This window comes from Corvus moneduloides, chromosome 9, assembly GCF_009650955.1.
Source record: "Corvus moneduloides isolate bCorMon1 chromosome 9, bCorMon1.pri, whole genome shotgun sequence".
Taxonomy (NCBI): Eukaryota; Metazoa; Chordata; class Aves; order Passeriformes; family Corvidae; genus Corvus; species Corvus moneduloides.
In genome coordinates, this window is record NC_045484.1 from 408,954 (window position 1) to 426,752 (window position 17,799).

Sequence of the window (17,799 nt, forward strand, 5' to 3'; positions counted from 1 at the left end):
CTCTGTCACATTCATATGCAATCAGCAAGTTGAAACTAAAATGTGGAAAAGAGAATTTTCAATTCAGGGATACAGTGAAAAGCAGGAAGAAACAATTCCCAGATTTGCAGCGGTGCTGAGTTTGTGTGTGTGCTTTTGGCAGGTTGCAGTAGGTGTTAACTGAATTGTTTTAAGAATTCATTTAAATTGATGAGCCTCTTGTATTTAAGTAAGATCTCCCAGGCAACTTAGAACCTCTGTAACGTAGGACCTTCAAGGGAACTCCAACATTTCTGTAATGACTCAAATACAAACTGTGTTTCCAATGGCATTAAAAAAAAAATTTGGAAATCAAAACTCGGAATTTTTCTTAAATTTGGACTCATTGCTCAAGTCTGTCCTGTTGATATCTGGAAAAAGAAGCTTTGATCTTTTGCAGCTTACAGGTTTTATGTCTGGTCAACTTCTAAGAATTAGGTTAGTGGCTGGTAGATGCAGTTTCAGGCTGAAATCTGTGGATTTCTTGGTTAGTTCTGCAGGCCAGTGGAACTTCTTCTGGAAATTAAGAAATGCATTAGAAAAACTGTTGTCTGTAAATAAAATGAGTGCACCCATGGTGTTTTCTTGTTTTGTCTATCAGTCAAACAGATGTCTCCCTCGATAATCTGGCCCAGCAGCCACTGTTTGTGGTTGGGAAAGAGCAGCAGAGTGGTGTGGGCAGGATTACAAGGGGGATGGGAAGAGACCTGTTTGGGTCTCTCTCTGCCCATCACCAGCAGCAGTGAGCTCACATACCTGCTTCGTTTGGGGAAATACCTCAATTTATGGCTTGCTGTGCTGAGAGGTCAAAAACTTTGAAAATAACGACTTTATTTCTTTTGTAGTATAAAAGCAATTTAATTGCATCGTGTAAAATGGGCACTAATCAAATTATGGCTGTGCTCCCTAAAGCTTGCTGTCCTGGGCTGTGCTAGTGCAGCACACTGCGAAGAGGAGCTGTGCAACAGTGCTGCAGGGGCTTTGCTCTGCACATTTCTTTGTGTAGATCCTGCTGTGGCACTTCATCCTTAGGCAATTTCATATCTGACTTTTTGCTTGGTTTTTTTTTACAATAATAATAATAATAATTCTTACAAAATGTAGGAAACAAACATCACTGTTTGCTCTACGTTTTTGGAAGCTCTTATTTCAGTGGTGACCACGTTGGAAGAAGCCTATCACTGAAACAATGTGTAAACTCTAATCAAACTCTTCCCCTTTGAAAACAAAATGGAACAAAGCCAAACTATCAAGCCTGTATTATTTTTTTTTTTAATTATTATTCTTCTAGCAGAAAATGAAGCACTAGAAATTAAGATTAAAACCAGAAAATTGCTACACTCCAGGCTTCTGGCTTTGGGGCGTGTAAGACTACAATGTCCTCCTGTTTTAGACAAACTGCTGAGTTGGTTTTTTGTGAACCACACTGGGGTATGTAATAGTTTTGAGGGGTTTTATATCCTGAGATGGGTTAGATCTTAGCACACAGAGGGATTCTTCTGCCCTGCCCTGCTGCCTTTTGCCAGCCGTATGATGGACAATCTCTGGCATGCAAGTGGAGTTAGTGGGGGATGCAGCCTTCCCATGGGAGGCAGTTCTTTACTGTGCATGGCTCACAAAACCTTGCAGTTGGTGGACTCTTCACTCCTACTTGTGAAACTACAGGTGGAGCGGCCCACCTTGTTTTATCCAAGGTGGAAAAATGGCACTTTATTGTCTGCACAAGTTAGACCTTAAGTGCTTTGCTTCTGGAGCATGCTTTCAGAACCAATTTTTCTTATTAGCAAGGGGATGTTTTGGAGCTCCTGTTGTGTCAGAAACTAAAATGCCGCACTACAAACATGAACTAAATTTCCCCATTCTTCTGCAGTAAAGGTGGGTAGTGTTGCTTTGCTGTATCTTCTCGTGAGGAGTATGTGCTGATGCTTTAAGTCCTTGATATAGATCCTACTCACAAACAAAGCTGTCCAGAGGTGATTTGCTGCCTTTCTGTCCCTGCCTTTGCACGTGTAATCTAGCAAGTAACATGTTCTAGCAAGTAACTCACCTGCCAGCCACTGGGCTGCTGTGCTGGTGGGGCTGGCATTTTGTCTGTGGACAAGTTTGATAAATCACAGGGCTTTTTCTTTCCTGCAGTCTTTTATTGTAGAGCACAAAACAAAATGCCAGACCCCCAGTGAGATTTTCAGTCGTTTGGAATTGTGGCTCTGGCAAGCTGTGCAGAAGTGAAGAAGTTAAAATGAACAAGCAACTCACAGTAGAAATATAAACAGCTGGAATATGTGTCAGCCTCCCACCCCCTGGGAGTCTGTTGGATTGTTCTCTTTGATTTTACATCTCTGCAGAAATTTATGGTCTCAGCTTCTTTTATTTATGACATTCTGATCCTCGACCAAGCGATTGATTGAAATACAACAGTGCCAAGCTGCAAGTCTGTATTTCAGAGAGACTGAAGTCTAGGAAGCAAACCAGCAATGCAGTCATGGATTGAAGGCTGCACTGGAATCCTGTGCAGAGGTTGCCCACATTTCTATGCCCCTAAGCTTTATCAAAGTAGAGAATTATTATGACAAGGGTTATGCCTTCTCTCTCCCTCCTTTTAAGCTGCCTGTTCTTGCTGAAAACATACTGTATGTTAAATAGGCAATCTCACTAGCCCTCCAATGGGCTGACTTTGGCTTGTAGAGATGCTAGTCCTTATTTTTCCAGCTCAGATCCAGCAGTTTCAATGCGCTGCTGTAAGTGTGCTGTTAGTGTGCAGCTACATGAATGTAACAGTAGTGGGTTTTGAGAATTCCAACCAAGGAATTGGGGGCATCACCATTTTTTGGTTACCAATGCAGTGATTTGGGTTAAATATTTAATATTTAAATATTTTTCCTTTTGAATACACCACTGAATTAATTTTCATCATCTTACGCTGATTACAGAAATAGATACTGTTTGGAATGTATTCAGAAAAAAGGAATAATTAGAGGCATTGCTCTGCCTTGCTGAGCGTGCTGCTGCAGCAAAGTGATGTGTGTGGCATCCCAGCATCATGATTCCTGGCCTGCAGGTGGATGGAGACGCTGCATGCTAGCCAGATACACCAGAGGCAATTGGAAAAAGAGCAAGTAAATTTATATATATATATATATAATCTCAAACTACTGGCATACAGTGATGACAAGATGTAACAGAGTGAGACAAAGCACTTTACTGTGTAACTTTCTGTGCAGCAGGGAATTTGTTGCTTTTTTCTTTTCCCTGTAATCCTTGTCTAGAAGTAACAGGTTCTGCTGTCTGGCTGCAGTCCCACAGCACCTGGTTCTTCTGTGATCCCACGGCTGTGGGATTGGAAGCACGGGATGCAGCTGAGCTCTGGGATCTTAAAACTTCACTTGGGCGATTGCTCTCCTAGCTGAGAAAGGATCTCAGGATCAGGGAAGGACCTGATCACCAGATCAGGTGTAAGTTGCTGCAGATCCTCTGCAAAAGGTTGTTGCTTCTGTGGCTGAGTTGACAGAAAATGGTTAAATGCTGATATTTCCAGGGAGGGCCCGAGATCTTGGCTTAAACTGAGATAACTTAACTGAATTTGTTAAAACTTCAGACCACAGGCTGAAATGACTGAGATGCAACCAGAGGTGCTCTCTGTCATTTCTGCCTTGAGGTGGTAGTTTCTGGCAAGGCAAGGAAGGGGTTTAAATGCCAAGTGCAGTTTCCATTTGTTGCAGATTTTAGCAGCAATGCTGCTGCTCCTCAGCAACAAAAATGTGAATGACAAAAGCGTTGAAAAGCTTGTTTTTGTGAAGTAGCTTTGTGAGGCTGGAAGCGGGAAAGAGCAGTGTTGTTACATGAGAAGTGACTCCACCAGCAATCAAAACTTTCCTGTGAGGTTCATTCCTGTCCTGAAACTCCTCTGGCTAAAACAGATTGGTCCAAAATTGGTACAAATTGGTAGCGCTGACATGACCAAACTGGGGGCTGAGAAAGCTGCAGGATGGGCTGGCAGAGGAGAGAGGTGTTGAGCCAAGCAGGATGCTGCCGTGGGCTGTAGGGACAGGGCAGGTGAGTCCTCAGGAGCCTGAGGCAGAGAGTAGGGCCTCTGGTGTAACAGGAGGTTTGGAAGGAGAGGAAAAATAAATAGGAAATTGCAAGGTGAGGTGGGGAGGACCAGGAGGGCAAGAGCTGCTTTCTCTGCTCAGTTTTAGCTGAGGTTGGAACTAGGTAACCTTTAAGATCCTTTCCAACTCAAACCATCCTATGATGATTCCTGCTGCCCAGGTCACTTCCCGGGCAGGAGAGAGCCTTCCTGACATCCATGGATCCCAATATTTTCCCAGAGTGCCCAGAAACATGGAAAAGCCTTGAGTGCACCCAAGTCAGGTCTCCCAGGACAGTCGAGTGAGGTGGTGGGTGAGGGTGGGAGGAGCAGGGACTGACTCCTCTGCTTGTGGCACTTGGTGCACATTCCAGGAGGGGGGCTTTGCCTTGCTCTGCTGCTCACTCGGGAGCTGTGTCAGCCTCTCCCCTGTTTTGGCCAGCAACCCACCAGGCTGGGCTGGCAGCTTGACTGCTTTAAGTGGGGAAGGGCTCAACCTCTAATTAAAAAAAAAAACCAAACAGATTTTTCCAGGTAATTGAAGCTGTTGCAGGACTCTCAACTTGCTGTGTCAGAGGCTCTTAAAAAATCAGGAACTTGGGTGGAAATTGCAGGTTTATCTTACTGTGGAATAATATGTAATACATTAATGTTTAGGTGTGTAGCTGTAGACATTTACTTAAAGTATTCAGATGCAGGAAGGGGCTGTGTACCCTGCTGCTTCACATGGCAGTGCAAAGGCTGGCGTAAAAGAGAGAGTGTGTTAATTAAAAATAGAGTATGCTTTTGGTTAGCAGAAAATAGCTGTAAGTGTTTTGTGTATAACATAAGCTATAGCATAATTAAGCTGGTTCTTTAGTGAAAATACTGCTTTTTGAGTTAGAAAAAGGTTAAGTGGTTATGTTTAGCTTGCTCTTTACAGGAAGTGTCAAGGAAGTATTGAGTGTAATTACTGGAGATTAAGATTTTGTTTGGATGTTAACTAACACATTGGTTAAAGTCGTGTCAATGCTGTTTGTCTCTTAGATTGGAAAAAGCTTTCCTTTAAAAGAGCAGGGATTGTTTCCTACTTGGATCCTTGGACACTGTTGTACCAAATCACTCCTATTGTAAGGAAAGGTGGCACTCCTCAAATGTCTCCGGAGCATCCTGTAGGTACTTTGAGCTGAACTAACCAGCACAAAGGCAGGGAAAGGCTCAGGCACAGCGTCAGTGCTCAGCACTAAAGGCTGCTCCAGGCAGCCGCATCCAGATCCTGCATCCCTCTGGCTGAGCCTGCCAAGGATTATTGGAAACCTTCTTGTTCCTGCTTGGATGCTCTGATCCTTCCCATGCCCGAGTCTGTGGGGATGGGGACCAGCAAAGATCTCTTCATTCTGCCATTTCTGTGCCCGCAGACCTCATAAATCCACCCTCTGCCTTCGCAGCTGAGATCTGCTGGGGGAAACAAATGTCCATGGCACTGCTCAAGCAGCCTCGGAGCTGTTCCTTTTGCCAGTGGGGACATTGGCCACTGCAGCACGGTCTGGCCCAGTGTCACTCCAGAAAGCAGAGGATGGCTGCTGACATCCTTTATTTACCAAAAGTGAGGGTTGCCTTCAGCTTTCAGGCTTCAGAGCACCTGTTTCATCCCAAGCCACGGAGTTGTTCGGTATTTCCAGCCTGGCTCAGAATATATTTCTTCCTCCTACGAATGTCTGTGTAAATCTAAATAAATATCTTGTATTCGGTTGACAAAACCCCCACAACAGTACAGGCTGTGTTTGTGTCCGTAGCTTGGTTCCCTCTGCTTGGGCACTGATGGAGTTTCATACAGGAGATGTGACTGAAGGGATTGATTGCTCCAGGACTAACCAGGAAGCCTGGTTTCCATCACACTGGAAGGGTCCAAACAATGCCACCCACTTCACCCTTTGGTCTGCAGACACTGGGATTCTGCAAGTTTTGGCAGAGTCCATGAAAAGAGTGTGAGGAAAGGAGCCTGCCAGTGGTCTTACGTTTGCCACCTCCATGCCTGCTTTTCCTTTTAAAAAGGTGCTCCACAAACCAAAAACTGTGGGAAGCCACTGCATTAGGGTTTTTTATTGAGCACAGTATTTCCTTCCATGCATATGCTAGAATGTGTACAGTGAGTTGTGGAATCACAGCTCCTAGTAAGCATAAAACTTGCTCAAAATTATGTTTTGCATTTTACATTTATTTCCCTTCCCCTGACTGTCTTTACTACTAATTTCCAACTGTGATTATGGTGCAGTTATTAATTAAGTCATTATAGTTAAATGAGTCATCTGCAAGGCTTTGCTTTAGATCACAGCACTGTTTAACTATGTCATTACTTATAGTATGTTTGTTTTTATTTTTTGACTGTAATCTGGAAAATGTTTTCCCTGTCTTAGACTGTGTTTTTAAAAAGGAAATTCTGTGAGGAGACTTAAAAGAACCAGATTTTTTTTTTTTTTTTTTTTTAGCATAGCCATTATTGGAATATTAACTAAACTGACCCTTCAATGTGCAAAACAAAACACCCACCTCAACCCCGGGTTATCCTGCAGTGTGCTGCCATTTCTCATGGGCAGTTTGCTCGGATTGTACAGAGCTTCAGTGGGCTCTTGAAAAGGCTCCGGGTGCTGAGTCATGTGCTGGCAGCCAAGAAGGATCGTTGGGAGAGGAATATTAAAATAGTCTGTTTATGGCAGTCGTTAATAGGGCTGGTGTGGAGGGTACGGCAGCCTTCTGTGAAAGGTGGCTTTGCAGCAGTGTAAGGGGAGGCTGCCCTCAGCCAGGAGGGATTTGTATCTTCTTTGGGTGTTACTGCCTTACAGCGGTCAGGAAAGAGTGCTGAGAAATGCCGAGCTCGTATCTTAGTCGGGAAGGAAGGATTTGATGAATTTAAACAGTGTAAAACAATGCCTAATTTTATAAGTGGGTAAAGATGTATTTCCTGTAGTAGCATCACCTCCAAAGGGTTAATATTTGCCTTCCCTCCCACTGCAGGTAGTGTGAAGTTCAGCCGAGCTGTAAAGTCAGAAGGATACAGGTGGAAAATACCTTTGGAAGAGAGCATTGTTTGTCCTCATTTCACGCTTCATTAGCCGCACTGCCGGAGGACCCTCCCGCATTGTTGCGGGGTCAGAGCCTCCCGCGGCGTGGGGGGACAGGGGACATCTCCTCCCTGTCCGAGGGCTCTCGTCTTTGGACCACCTGCGTTTGGGGCGGAGAGCACCCTCCTCCCCTTGGCTCTCCTGGCACGGGCCTTAACTAGCAAAGGAAAAGACGACAGCAATTATGGCACACACAATTAACGAGCTTCTAATCTCCAGCCTTGTGTGTAATTGCTGCTGTCAAATACAATTAGTGTCTGCCCAAGTTCCCCTCCCAGGGGGATGGCCAGGCCGTGGCACACAGGGAGAGGAGGGGGGTGAGTGTCGGAAACTTTAGGAGAGTTTACATTTTCTTGTTGTCTCCCTAATAATCCTCACTCCTCAAATAGAGAAATGTTAATCCAGAGCATTAGGGGAACATGGTGGCCAGCAGAGCAGGTCTGCTCTTGTGCCTGAAGTGTCTTCTGTAAAATTTCTCACCTGAGACTGTACCAGCTTAATTACAATTCAATCAGCACATGTCAGGGATTTGCTGGTACCTTCCTGTGAGCCTGCCAGGGTTCCAGCACATCACCTGTCCTGCCATAACAACAGACTGGAGTTGCTACACCTCCCAGGTGTGGTTCGGGGAGCTGGGACATGGGCCAGGGTTTCTCCTACCCCTGCCAAGCAGATTTCTGTGAGCATCCAGCAACTGCAGCTCCTCCAGGCCTGGTGGCTCAGGACCCTTGGTTGCACTTCAAAGCCCTGCAGCACCTTGAAAGGCCATGACAGATTTGGGTGGCTGCTGAAGGCTGCCATGTTCCTGCCAAGGAGGGTGTTCCACTGGTGTGCTGCTGTGTGTGCCCCTTGCTGTCCCTGTGCCCAGGGCTGGGTTCTGTGCCTGGCCGTGCAGGAAAGCCGGGGAATGTGCCAGGCTGACACCTGCACTGGAGGAACAGGTGAGCTGGAGGAAGGTGAATGGTGCGGCACAAATGCAGACTGGAACCTGCACTGTGTGTTTGCTGCTGCGGAAACGCTTGAGAAGCTTTGACTGGAGTCATTTTGTTAGGAATGTTCCTTGTCTATCCCACGAAGCTGGATACAGCTGCTACTCTGACTTGAGCTGCATCAGGCTCGGAGGAAGAGGAAAATAATACAATCAGCAGTGCAAACTTCTTCCATGTGGTGTGGTGGCTCAGGTGTGAGATCCTGATGCATTGCTCTCATTTAAGTTGTCTCACTTTTCTGTTTCCAAGGTGCATGATGATGAAAAACCTCAGTCTTGACCATTTTAAGGCATTAGCCCGGGTAACTTTGAAGATAAGTATTTTGATGAGATGGCCCTTTTTTTGCTGATGGCTTTCTCTTAATATGCATTTATGAGAAGTTATTTAAGGTTTTGGGCGTGGAGAAAAGCCAGAGTGAGATGTGAGGGAATTGGGGGGATGATAGATGTGCAGTGCAACGCAGCCACGTGCCTTGCCACCAGCTGTTGTTGCATTTGCTGGGTGTCTAGGCATGCAAAACCAGCCAGGCAGAGTTCCCATATTGCTCTGGATAAAACTGGGATGCCCTACATTCAACCCATGCCTGGGATCGCATTCTTCTGTTAACTCGAAGTTATGGTATTCCATTTTTTTAAAAGTTTTTCTGAAACTTGTGCTGTTCCTCCTGTTTTGTAGTATTTCTGTAGGACTTCTCTTCCTTCCATCAGACTTGGGTGTCCCTTGCCCTGCATGTAAATAGCTGTGTCCCATTCCATCCCAGCTAATTACTGAGAGTGAGTTCATTTGCATCTCTGTAGCTACTTCTGGCTCTTGAGCTTGAAGTGGGTCATTGGAAGGACCCATGAATTTGCCATCTTGTTAAATCTGTTGTAGCCTGTTTTGTGTAGATCAGAACAAAGCTTGGGTGTGGAAATGAAAAATAAACCATCCCTGTCCTGTCTTCAGGGATATAGCAAGAGAGTGATTCACCAAACCAACCCCCTTTAGGAAGCTACTGCTCCTCCTCTTAGATGATAATTTTCATCCTGCTCCCCAAAAATGCCAAAGGAGAAATGGATCATGTTGTGATTATGGGAGAGTTTTATGACAAAACCCTCACAAAGAAAATGTTTGTTTCTAATTGTTTTGCATTTCCATAATGCTTAGTATGATAAAACCATCTTCTCTTTCTCCTTTATTTTTCAATCATGATTAGGCTTTAATGTTGTTAAAGCTTATAAGTGAGTTTGAGCCACTGTCTTGTTGAAGAGAAGATGGAGCTGAAATTTTCAGTGAGGCATTGGACAGGGTTTTTAATGTGTCTGTCATTATATGTTAACCTCTGAACTGTGACACGACGTCTGTTTTATGGCTGACAACAATTTAAAAGTATACATCTTGACATGGTGGATAAAGGAAGAAGGGGGAGTGGGGAAGGAAAAAAGAATTAATGATGTTAGCAAATATTAGTCCCTGTATTTCCATTTTGTTCCAAAAGTGGTTGTCAGGCTTTGAGGCTGCCTGGAGCAGCATTGCCAGTGACAGCCAGCCGGGATGCAATTGTCCCTCGGATCGAGCTGGGCTTTTATTGACAAATCCAGCACACCGAGGCAGAGACGAGGATGCTCTACTGTCTGTTCCGGGAGGAGTGCGGCTTTTCTCCTGGCATTCCTGGTGACATTTGAGAGGGATGGTTCTGGGCTTAGTGGAGTTCCCTGCGCCAGTCCCTGAGCCCTTCTGGAGTCAGGGGAGTTGAAGATGTCTCTTCAGGAGTACGTTTGCTGCATACTGAAGCCCAGACTTGCCCGTGATTGATGCTGGCTTTGGTCAGCCAGATCCGCCCACCAAAGTTAACTGTCACAGGAACAGTGACTTCGACATCAGCCTTAATTGTACACCAGCCACCAAGAATCAGTGGGCAAAGGGAAAACATGGGAAATTTTGCTGTTTAAGGCATGTCTTACACTTCTCTCTTGTCTTTTCCCCTATTTCTTACATGCCACTGCCTGTGCTTTGGCACGCAAGTGCAATCCTCCAAGGTGTCTTCACGTACTGTCACAAATTCCTCTTTATTCCCACAGTTTTATACTGGTATTTTAAGAGAAATGTCTTGTGCTTATGGAGCCCACCGCAATTTTGCCTTTCCTACAGCACCTCTCTTGCATGGTCCAACTGCGGGTGCTACTGCTGTCATCTCCCTTGGATTCAGGTTCCAAATTATGGAAGCCCTGGATCATGCTATTCCTTAACTATCATTAGCTACATGTGCATCTGCAGTGCTTCTGGACAGCACTGCCAGCAGTGAAAGAGATGGAGCTGGCTTAATTGAGAGCCACATAGTTAATTATTAGTGCCTTTCTAACAGAGGAGACAGGAAATTTGCAGTGTCAGTTTTTAATTTCATTGTGGTTTGCGGGGTAATGTGACTTTAAACTCATGAGTCATTATCTGCATATAGGTAGCCCTAAAAGCCCTCTTCTGCTGTAAAAATGTCAAGAGATTTAAGAAGGAAAGGGGCACCTGTGTGTTACTGATCCCTTCAGCCAGGATGAACAACAAGTAAAAACACTGGTTGCTGTCAGTGCTGACAGTAGCTGTGACGTGGTTTGGAAGGCGCTGCTGCTTCTGCCACACTTTTTGTGTCACTGAGTTCAGTACATTGTGCTCGGATATTGCGTGGAAGTTCTGGCAGGCTGGGCAGCATGGATTTTGGAAGTGGGCAGATGAGCTCATGGACAGGCAGGCTGTCAAGAGCAGCTGGAAAGGAACCAGTTTGTATCTGTGCTGCAGCAGAGTTAACCTTTTTGGGAAGGAGCATTCCTTGTAGCCTGGACAGGTTCTCCATGGGAAGCCGCGAATGGTGGAGCCACATCTCTGTTTTCATGGCTTTGCAGAGTAGGGGCACACGTTAAATACTGAGAAAACAGCTGAATCTTTTCCTGGACCTTCTTCATAAACTTCTACATATCAAGGACTGTGATGGAATAAGCTTGCTTCAACATTCATAAATTGAATATTGAATTACCTATTTCTGCGTGAAAGAGATGAGATAAAAGCTGCTTGGACAAAGTAACTCGTATATGGATTAAAAGCCAGAGAAGTTTTTGCCTGAGTGTTTTTGGGAAAGCCTTTATCACCAAGTTTCCTGATGACCTTATGTGTACTCAATCAACATGATTAATCTTTGGTAGAAATGCATTTGTTGTGCAAAGAAGGTGGACTTAATCCTAGAAACCTTCTTTTTTAACAATTTCTGCCTCTAGAAAGATTAAAAGTATTTTTTCAAATGTTTTTTCAGACTCGGAAAAAAAGCAACAACCAAAAACTAGAGTGGGAAGAGATAAAAAAATATAGATTAAGATTTTTTTGCCGTTTCTGACACTGATTGAATGCCCATCATCCCTCAGTATCAAACAGGGTAGACTTGTAGTGAGTATAGCTTCACTGTATAGGAATAACTCTTCTGTGCACTTCCAGGTGATCTCAAATTAATTTTATTTTATTTCATTAGTGCAAACAAAATAATTGATGGACAGTAAGGTTCCCTGCTAAATAATTTTTTAAGAGGGGCACTGCACTGTAAAGACTCTTAAGCCCTTTGCCTTCAAGAAAGGAGAACTTCATGTCACCTTCTACTCTAAATTAGAGAGAGCCGACTTGCCACAGAATAGTCTTCAAAGCCAATTTCCTTTCCATGTGCTCTTACACAGAAGTATGTCTGTGATATCTGCAAACCTAATGTTATGGCTTTGGGCTGGTACAGAAGAGCTGAAAGGTGGAACTGGTTGGCTGAAACTGGGCAGAATGTGAGAGTAAATGCATTAGAGGGAACCAGTACTTGGATTTAAAACGAAAGCAACCTAAGGAGCAGGAAGAAAGACGAATGTAAGTATGTTTTATTTAAAAAAAGAAAAAAATCAACATCTTGCTAGGTAGAATCCTGATGGGACAGCAATGCTTGTTGGTGTAACGAAGTTGATCAGAGGGTTGGAACATCTTTCCTGAGCGGGAAGGCTGAGACAACTGGGATTGTTCAGCCTGGACAAAAGAAGGCTTCGGGCTGATCTGATTGTGGCCTTCCAGTACCTGCAGGGAATCTACAAGGAAGATGGGACAAGACTGTTTACAAGAGCTGGAGTAACAGGACAAAGGAGAAGGGCTTCAGATTGAAAGAGCAGGCTTAGATTAGATATCAGAAGAACATTCTCCCCTGTGAGGGTGGGCAGGGCCCAGCACAGGTTGCCTGGAGCAGCTCCGGCTGCCCCATCCCTGGGAGTGTTCCAGGCCGGGTTGGACAGGGCTTGGAGCACCCTGTCTAGTAGAAAGTGTCTCTGCTCATGGCAGGGGAGTGGAACTAGATGATTTTTAAGGTTCCTTCCAGCCCGAATAATTCCAGGATTCTGTGATTCTATGTATGGCAGCTACAGAGAGGCTGGGACTTTGCTCCTGATGTTTTTCACCCTGGGTGTGACACTCTGCCATCACAGAAAGCCCCAGACCTGTCCACTGGCAATGGCAAGCTGCAATTAATGGGCAGGTTTTGCAAGGAATTGCTGCTGCAAATTGCAAACTAATTTTGACTGCTTACCTGAACACCAGAATACTTAATGCCGTGGAAGAGTTGGGGTTTCTGGTTCCCTGCACCCCCTAATTGGGCCAGGCTTTCAGACAGCAGGCACTTACCCCTGCTGAAGGTCTGGCATCAGTGTAAAAACAGGCAATTGAAGATCCCAAGCTGCAGGATGGCTTTTTGAAAAGGTAGGCCTGGGGCTCCGCATCGATCAATCATTATTCTAATTGTTCATTTCTATTATGGTGGGAATCACTCAGAATCCTAGAGTTCCTGGGAGTAAATCATTTGGAAATGCTGCCCATTATAAAATTTAATTTTAAATCTATATTAAATAGATTTATAAAGGCAAGCTTTGCAATCTAGTAACAGAATATTATGCTGCCTCACAGAGGCTCAGCTTTTGGGTCCTGAGAGGCCAGGGCTGGGAATGAGAGTTGGGAACACAGTGGGAGTCAGGATGCTGGACCAATTTTTCTTTTTCTTTCAGACAACAGAGAAGAGGGGAAAGGAAAGCAAAACTGTATTTGGAGGCCCAGTCATCAGCTCATTATATCAAGAAGAAACAATCAGGTGATTATCTGTGCTGGAATTCGGTTTAAAAAAGTGTTTTTCTAATGTCATTTTGTTAAGCTTCTTTTTTTAATATTGCACAAGTGTGGTGGCAACTACAACAGGATAATAAATGACAGGAAAGAACTTTTCAGGTCCATAATCATTTAAATCAATATCTGCCTGTATCATTGCCAGGTAGTAACCTTTCCCTAGCGCGAGATGTGGGGGAAGGGCAAGGCTTCCCATTTTTCAGTTATATGGCTAAAAAAAGGTAATATTGGATATTTTTAATAGGAAGCTATTCAGGCACTGCCTTTTTCAAACAGTAATTTCTTTACCAATACATTCATTAGGGACTGTTCAGTGAAGGTTTTAGTGTTGGACAATGTTTGCCTTCAGGGAGAGTTTGTGCCTTATATCAAATTAATTTTCTTTCCAGGCTCTGCAGCAAGAAAAGCTAGCTCTGCATTTACTGAACTAGAGTGGCTGCTACTTAAAACTGTCAAGGTGCAAGTAGAAAGTGACATTAGCTACTGAATAAGGACACCTGGATGGGTTTTGTTTGGTTTATTCTTTTACTGTTCCAGACAACTAGTCATGGGTATAGTATTAACTCCAATAACTAAATCATTTTCTGGAGGAACTTTCAGAATACTGCATTGTATTTTTAGTTAAAATGAGCAGTCAGAGAAGACTAAATTTTTGACAGTGTTTGCTGTCATGTTGCAGTCACCCATTTATGTGTGTATGATCCCATTTTTTAATGAATGTCTTGCATCTTTTTAGATCCAGGAAATTTAAACACTGATTTCTGGACATGCAGTCTCCAGCTGAGCACTTAGCTAAAGGGTTAAAACTCTAGCACAGTGTTTCTTTGACGTGTTGCCACAAACTAAGGAAAAGAAATCTTGTCCAGGTGGCTCCAAACCCTTTGCAAGGAGCTCAGGTAGGAGCGGAGGCAGCAGCTGTGAGCAGCCAGGGTGGCACTTGTGTGCTTGGCAGTAGTGCAGGCACTTCCCTCGGGATTGCAATCCACTTTAGCATGCAGTGGAGTACTTGGCCAGGAATAGCTTCCTTCCCTCGCCTGGAGAGCCAGCACATCTTTGACTTGCCCTGGACCTTGAGCAGAGGTGGTCAGGTGTGACCTTGGTTTAACACACTGTTTGAGGAATGGCACTTCTGCTGGCCACCAGCTCCTTTTTTGTCCCTGCTCCGTCAGTGCAGGTCTCAGCCAACATCCGTGATCTCACGGTGTGACCTTGTGGTTTAAATCCTGCTCAAGCTCTCCTTTTGGGGGTGGAGCATATCCCTACAGTGCTGTCAGAGTCTTGGTTATCCCAAGTACTGCCTGTGCCCTTTCTTGGGTTTGAAATGCAGCATAATGTACAGAAAAACAGAGTTTGCTCTGGTTGGCTTGACCAGCCTAAATCTTTTCATGTGTTTGTTTTTATTTCCAAGAGTACAGCTGCAAATACTTTTCTTCCAAACATACCTTGAGGAACATAGGTGCTGTTGGTTTAGCACAGCCCAGCTGTCCTTACAAATGAGGCTGTGGGCAGGTGCAGTCTCCTGCACAGCTGGAATAGGGTGATTCTGCTGAAGGTCGTTGAATGAAGTGTCCTGACTCTGCTGGCAGAGTGGAAACTCACGTAGTCCCTTAGCACCATTTGACTCACAGGTATCAGTGTCTTTCTTGCAAGACAGGAGCGAGCAAGTGTCACCATCATCTACCCACACAGAGTTGTACAGCTTCAGATTTCCTGGTTCTTTTGTCTGCCGTTCATTCTCTTCCTGGAACAGGAATAAACATGCAAGTATAGGCACATCTCCAGTATGATAATTCCGCTAATAAAAGCATAGCCTTAAACAGCAAAATTGCTCTGGTACCAAACCTGCAAGCAGACAAACCAAAGAGGAGTGGCTCTAAACATTGGGTTTGGTGTCCAAGTTCGTCTAGAGCAAGAATTGGTTCCATAGTCGTACCTGAGAAGGGTGACTTTTGTGAGGCTGCGAGTGGTTACTTAAAAAAACGTAAGCTTAGCATTGAGTAATACTTCATAAAAGAGAATGTTATCATTAAAAAATAAGGCATTTTCTGTAGAGGGAGAACCTGAAAAGTTTTAAGGGGAAAGAAAACTGATTAGCTTGAGGCAAGGTTGATAACACATTGGTAGTTCTGGGTAAGTCCTGTGCTGTCCGTTCGGTGTGTACGTGTGTGCTGCCTCAAAACCTGCTATCTGAGAAAAGAAACTTGGACACAGGCTCTTTTATTGCCTCAGTTGTCCATGGTGGGTCGTCTGAAGCTTTACAGCAAGCTTGCAAAAATTTGAATAGAAATCAAACCACTTTAGTTTGTTTCCCAGGCCTGTTGAAAGGATAAGTATTTTCTTGTTACAGGATCACTAAAGAAGCCCAGAATAAGTAAGAAAAGCCCCTTATTTTGTGTACTAAAAACTAAAACTCGAGTCCTCATCAGCCCTGCATCCTGACAGATTGCTGAAAGCAATTTCTCAGCAGGTATTACTCTGCCAAACACAGCCCACCACGTGCCCTTTAGGATTCTGCTGATCCAAAGGCAGGAAAAGGCTGCTAATTTATCTGGAGCCCAGCATCGTCACAAACTCACCTTGCACCAGGAGATAGACAAGAATGCAGGTGCAGGGTTTTGAAGGGTCACCTGAGCAGGTTCACTTGTTTTATTCTTGTCAGAACCTTTTGAACAGTTTATCAAATGATTAAAGCCCTCCAAGCTGTTGCTGTGTTGTATGAAGAAGAGAGGTTTTGTTTTAAATAGAGTATACCCCTAGTTTGCCATCAGCAGTAGTTAGCAACAAAGCAGCAGTGTCATTGATTTCAAACTGAGTGTCTAAAATTATGCCTAAATAATGCTTACATTCCTTTTGTGGAATGAAATGCTCGGGGTTTAGGGTGCAGATCTGGAAATGATGGACAAAGTGAAGTTACCATACCCTGCCCTAGCATGGATCAGCAGCAGGAGGAACTCAGATGGTGCCAGGGCCGATTTTTTCCCTTATCACTAATTATCTCAAATGTTTCTAATTGAGAACAAGATAGAAAAATGGTCAGTCTGGCTCACAGTACATTGCACTGATTCCAAATAAATTCAAGAGCATCCATAGAAACAGGTTATACCGATCTAATTAAATCAATTTAGAAAGAGATTCGGTTAAATCAGTGCAATTTGTGTGTTCGTAGATCAGCCCTCAAATCAGGAGAAGGTCTCTCGAGCTAATGAGGCATAGCAGTTATTTACTTTGGGGTACTGGGCACCGGTCATCAATTAGGAGTCATTAATAAAGCCTGGCAATAAAGAGCTCGAGCACCCCCAGTGAGTAATGGGGAGCAGTTGCAGGATGTATTAGCATAGTGCTCTGCCTCTGGGTTTCTCTGCAAATCACTTATCTCCCGTTGGGCACTGCATAGAACTCCTGCGTGCTGCTGACTGATGGTGGGACTCGGAGGTTCCCTTGGAAGGAAGAATTTAGAAATTATCTGTGATTTCAGCTGGGTATAGTGGTGGGATGATTTGGTGGGTTTTTTTGCTGCTTCATAAAGCTTTATGTCCCTTTTCTGGTCTTATTACCAGAACAAAGAAGTAGTAGTAGAGCTCTTTCATGATCAAAGCACTATAATTAGAGTTTCACAAACCTGGGAAATGAGCGGTGATCTGAGGTTGACTCATGTGTTACCAGTATAAATCTCATTCAGGACACAATCTGAGATATATGCCAAAAATACCGTAGCCTCGGAAATTCAGCTTTATTCTTCAGTATTTTTTAAAGCCAAGGCAAGGGGTAGGCAATTTGTAAGTGTTTTCAGGAAACAAATACATTGATTTGGCGGGTGGAGAGTGAGAAATAACATTGCCAAATATCCATGTCCCTTTCCACTTCCGCTGGAGGAGCCCTCCTGCACTCTGCCATGAGCTGCTTCCTCAGGGCCTTGGCATACCAGTTTGGGAATGACATCCACCAGTCAGCACAGAGGCCTTCCTGAGCTGTGTTTTACACTTCTGCCGTCCAGAGGGACGCTGGAGAAGCCCTGTTCTGGTAGAAACAGCCACCCTTCCCCAGGACATTTGGGAGCAACCCCAGTCATGAGCGGGGCAGCATTTGGGATGTGGGTGCGGCGCGGGCCCCCCGGTGTGCGGGACCTGCCTGATGCTGTGCAATCCATCAGAATTGTATTAATCCCACTAACACAGCCGCCATCTGGTCCCGCTGCCGGGCCGGCTCACGCGAGCCCCCGTGATGGATGGCCCTGGGAATTGATTAGTTGTTGTGCGAGACAAATGAACTGTTTTGGCAGAAAATACCAGAGGTCGCTGCATGTGGTCAGGCACAAAGGCTGCTGAATTTTAAAGAGCTGCTTCCAGCATCCATTGCAAGGATGCTGCTTCAGAGCAGCGACGGCTTTTGAGACAAGCCCAGTGCTCCAGAGCACGGTTGGGGTTTTGTTGTCTCCTTCCAGCTCTACTTT

General features: G+C 44.6%; 1 protein-coding gene across 1 annotated transcript in view; it reads left to right on the forward strand.

Moving 5' to 3' along the window:
* Nucleotides 1-17,799, forward strand: part of ACBD6 (acyl-CoA binding domain containing 6) — an 81,265-nt gene that overhangs the window by 12,383 nt on the left and 51,083 nt on the right. The window contains exon 4 of the mRNA XM_032118088.1: nucleotides 13,235-13,317. Coding sequence (XP_031973979.1) covers nucleotides 13,235-13,317 — 83 coding nt within the window. The remainder of the gene's footprint in view (nucleotides 1-13,234; nucleotides 13,318-17,799) is intronic.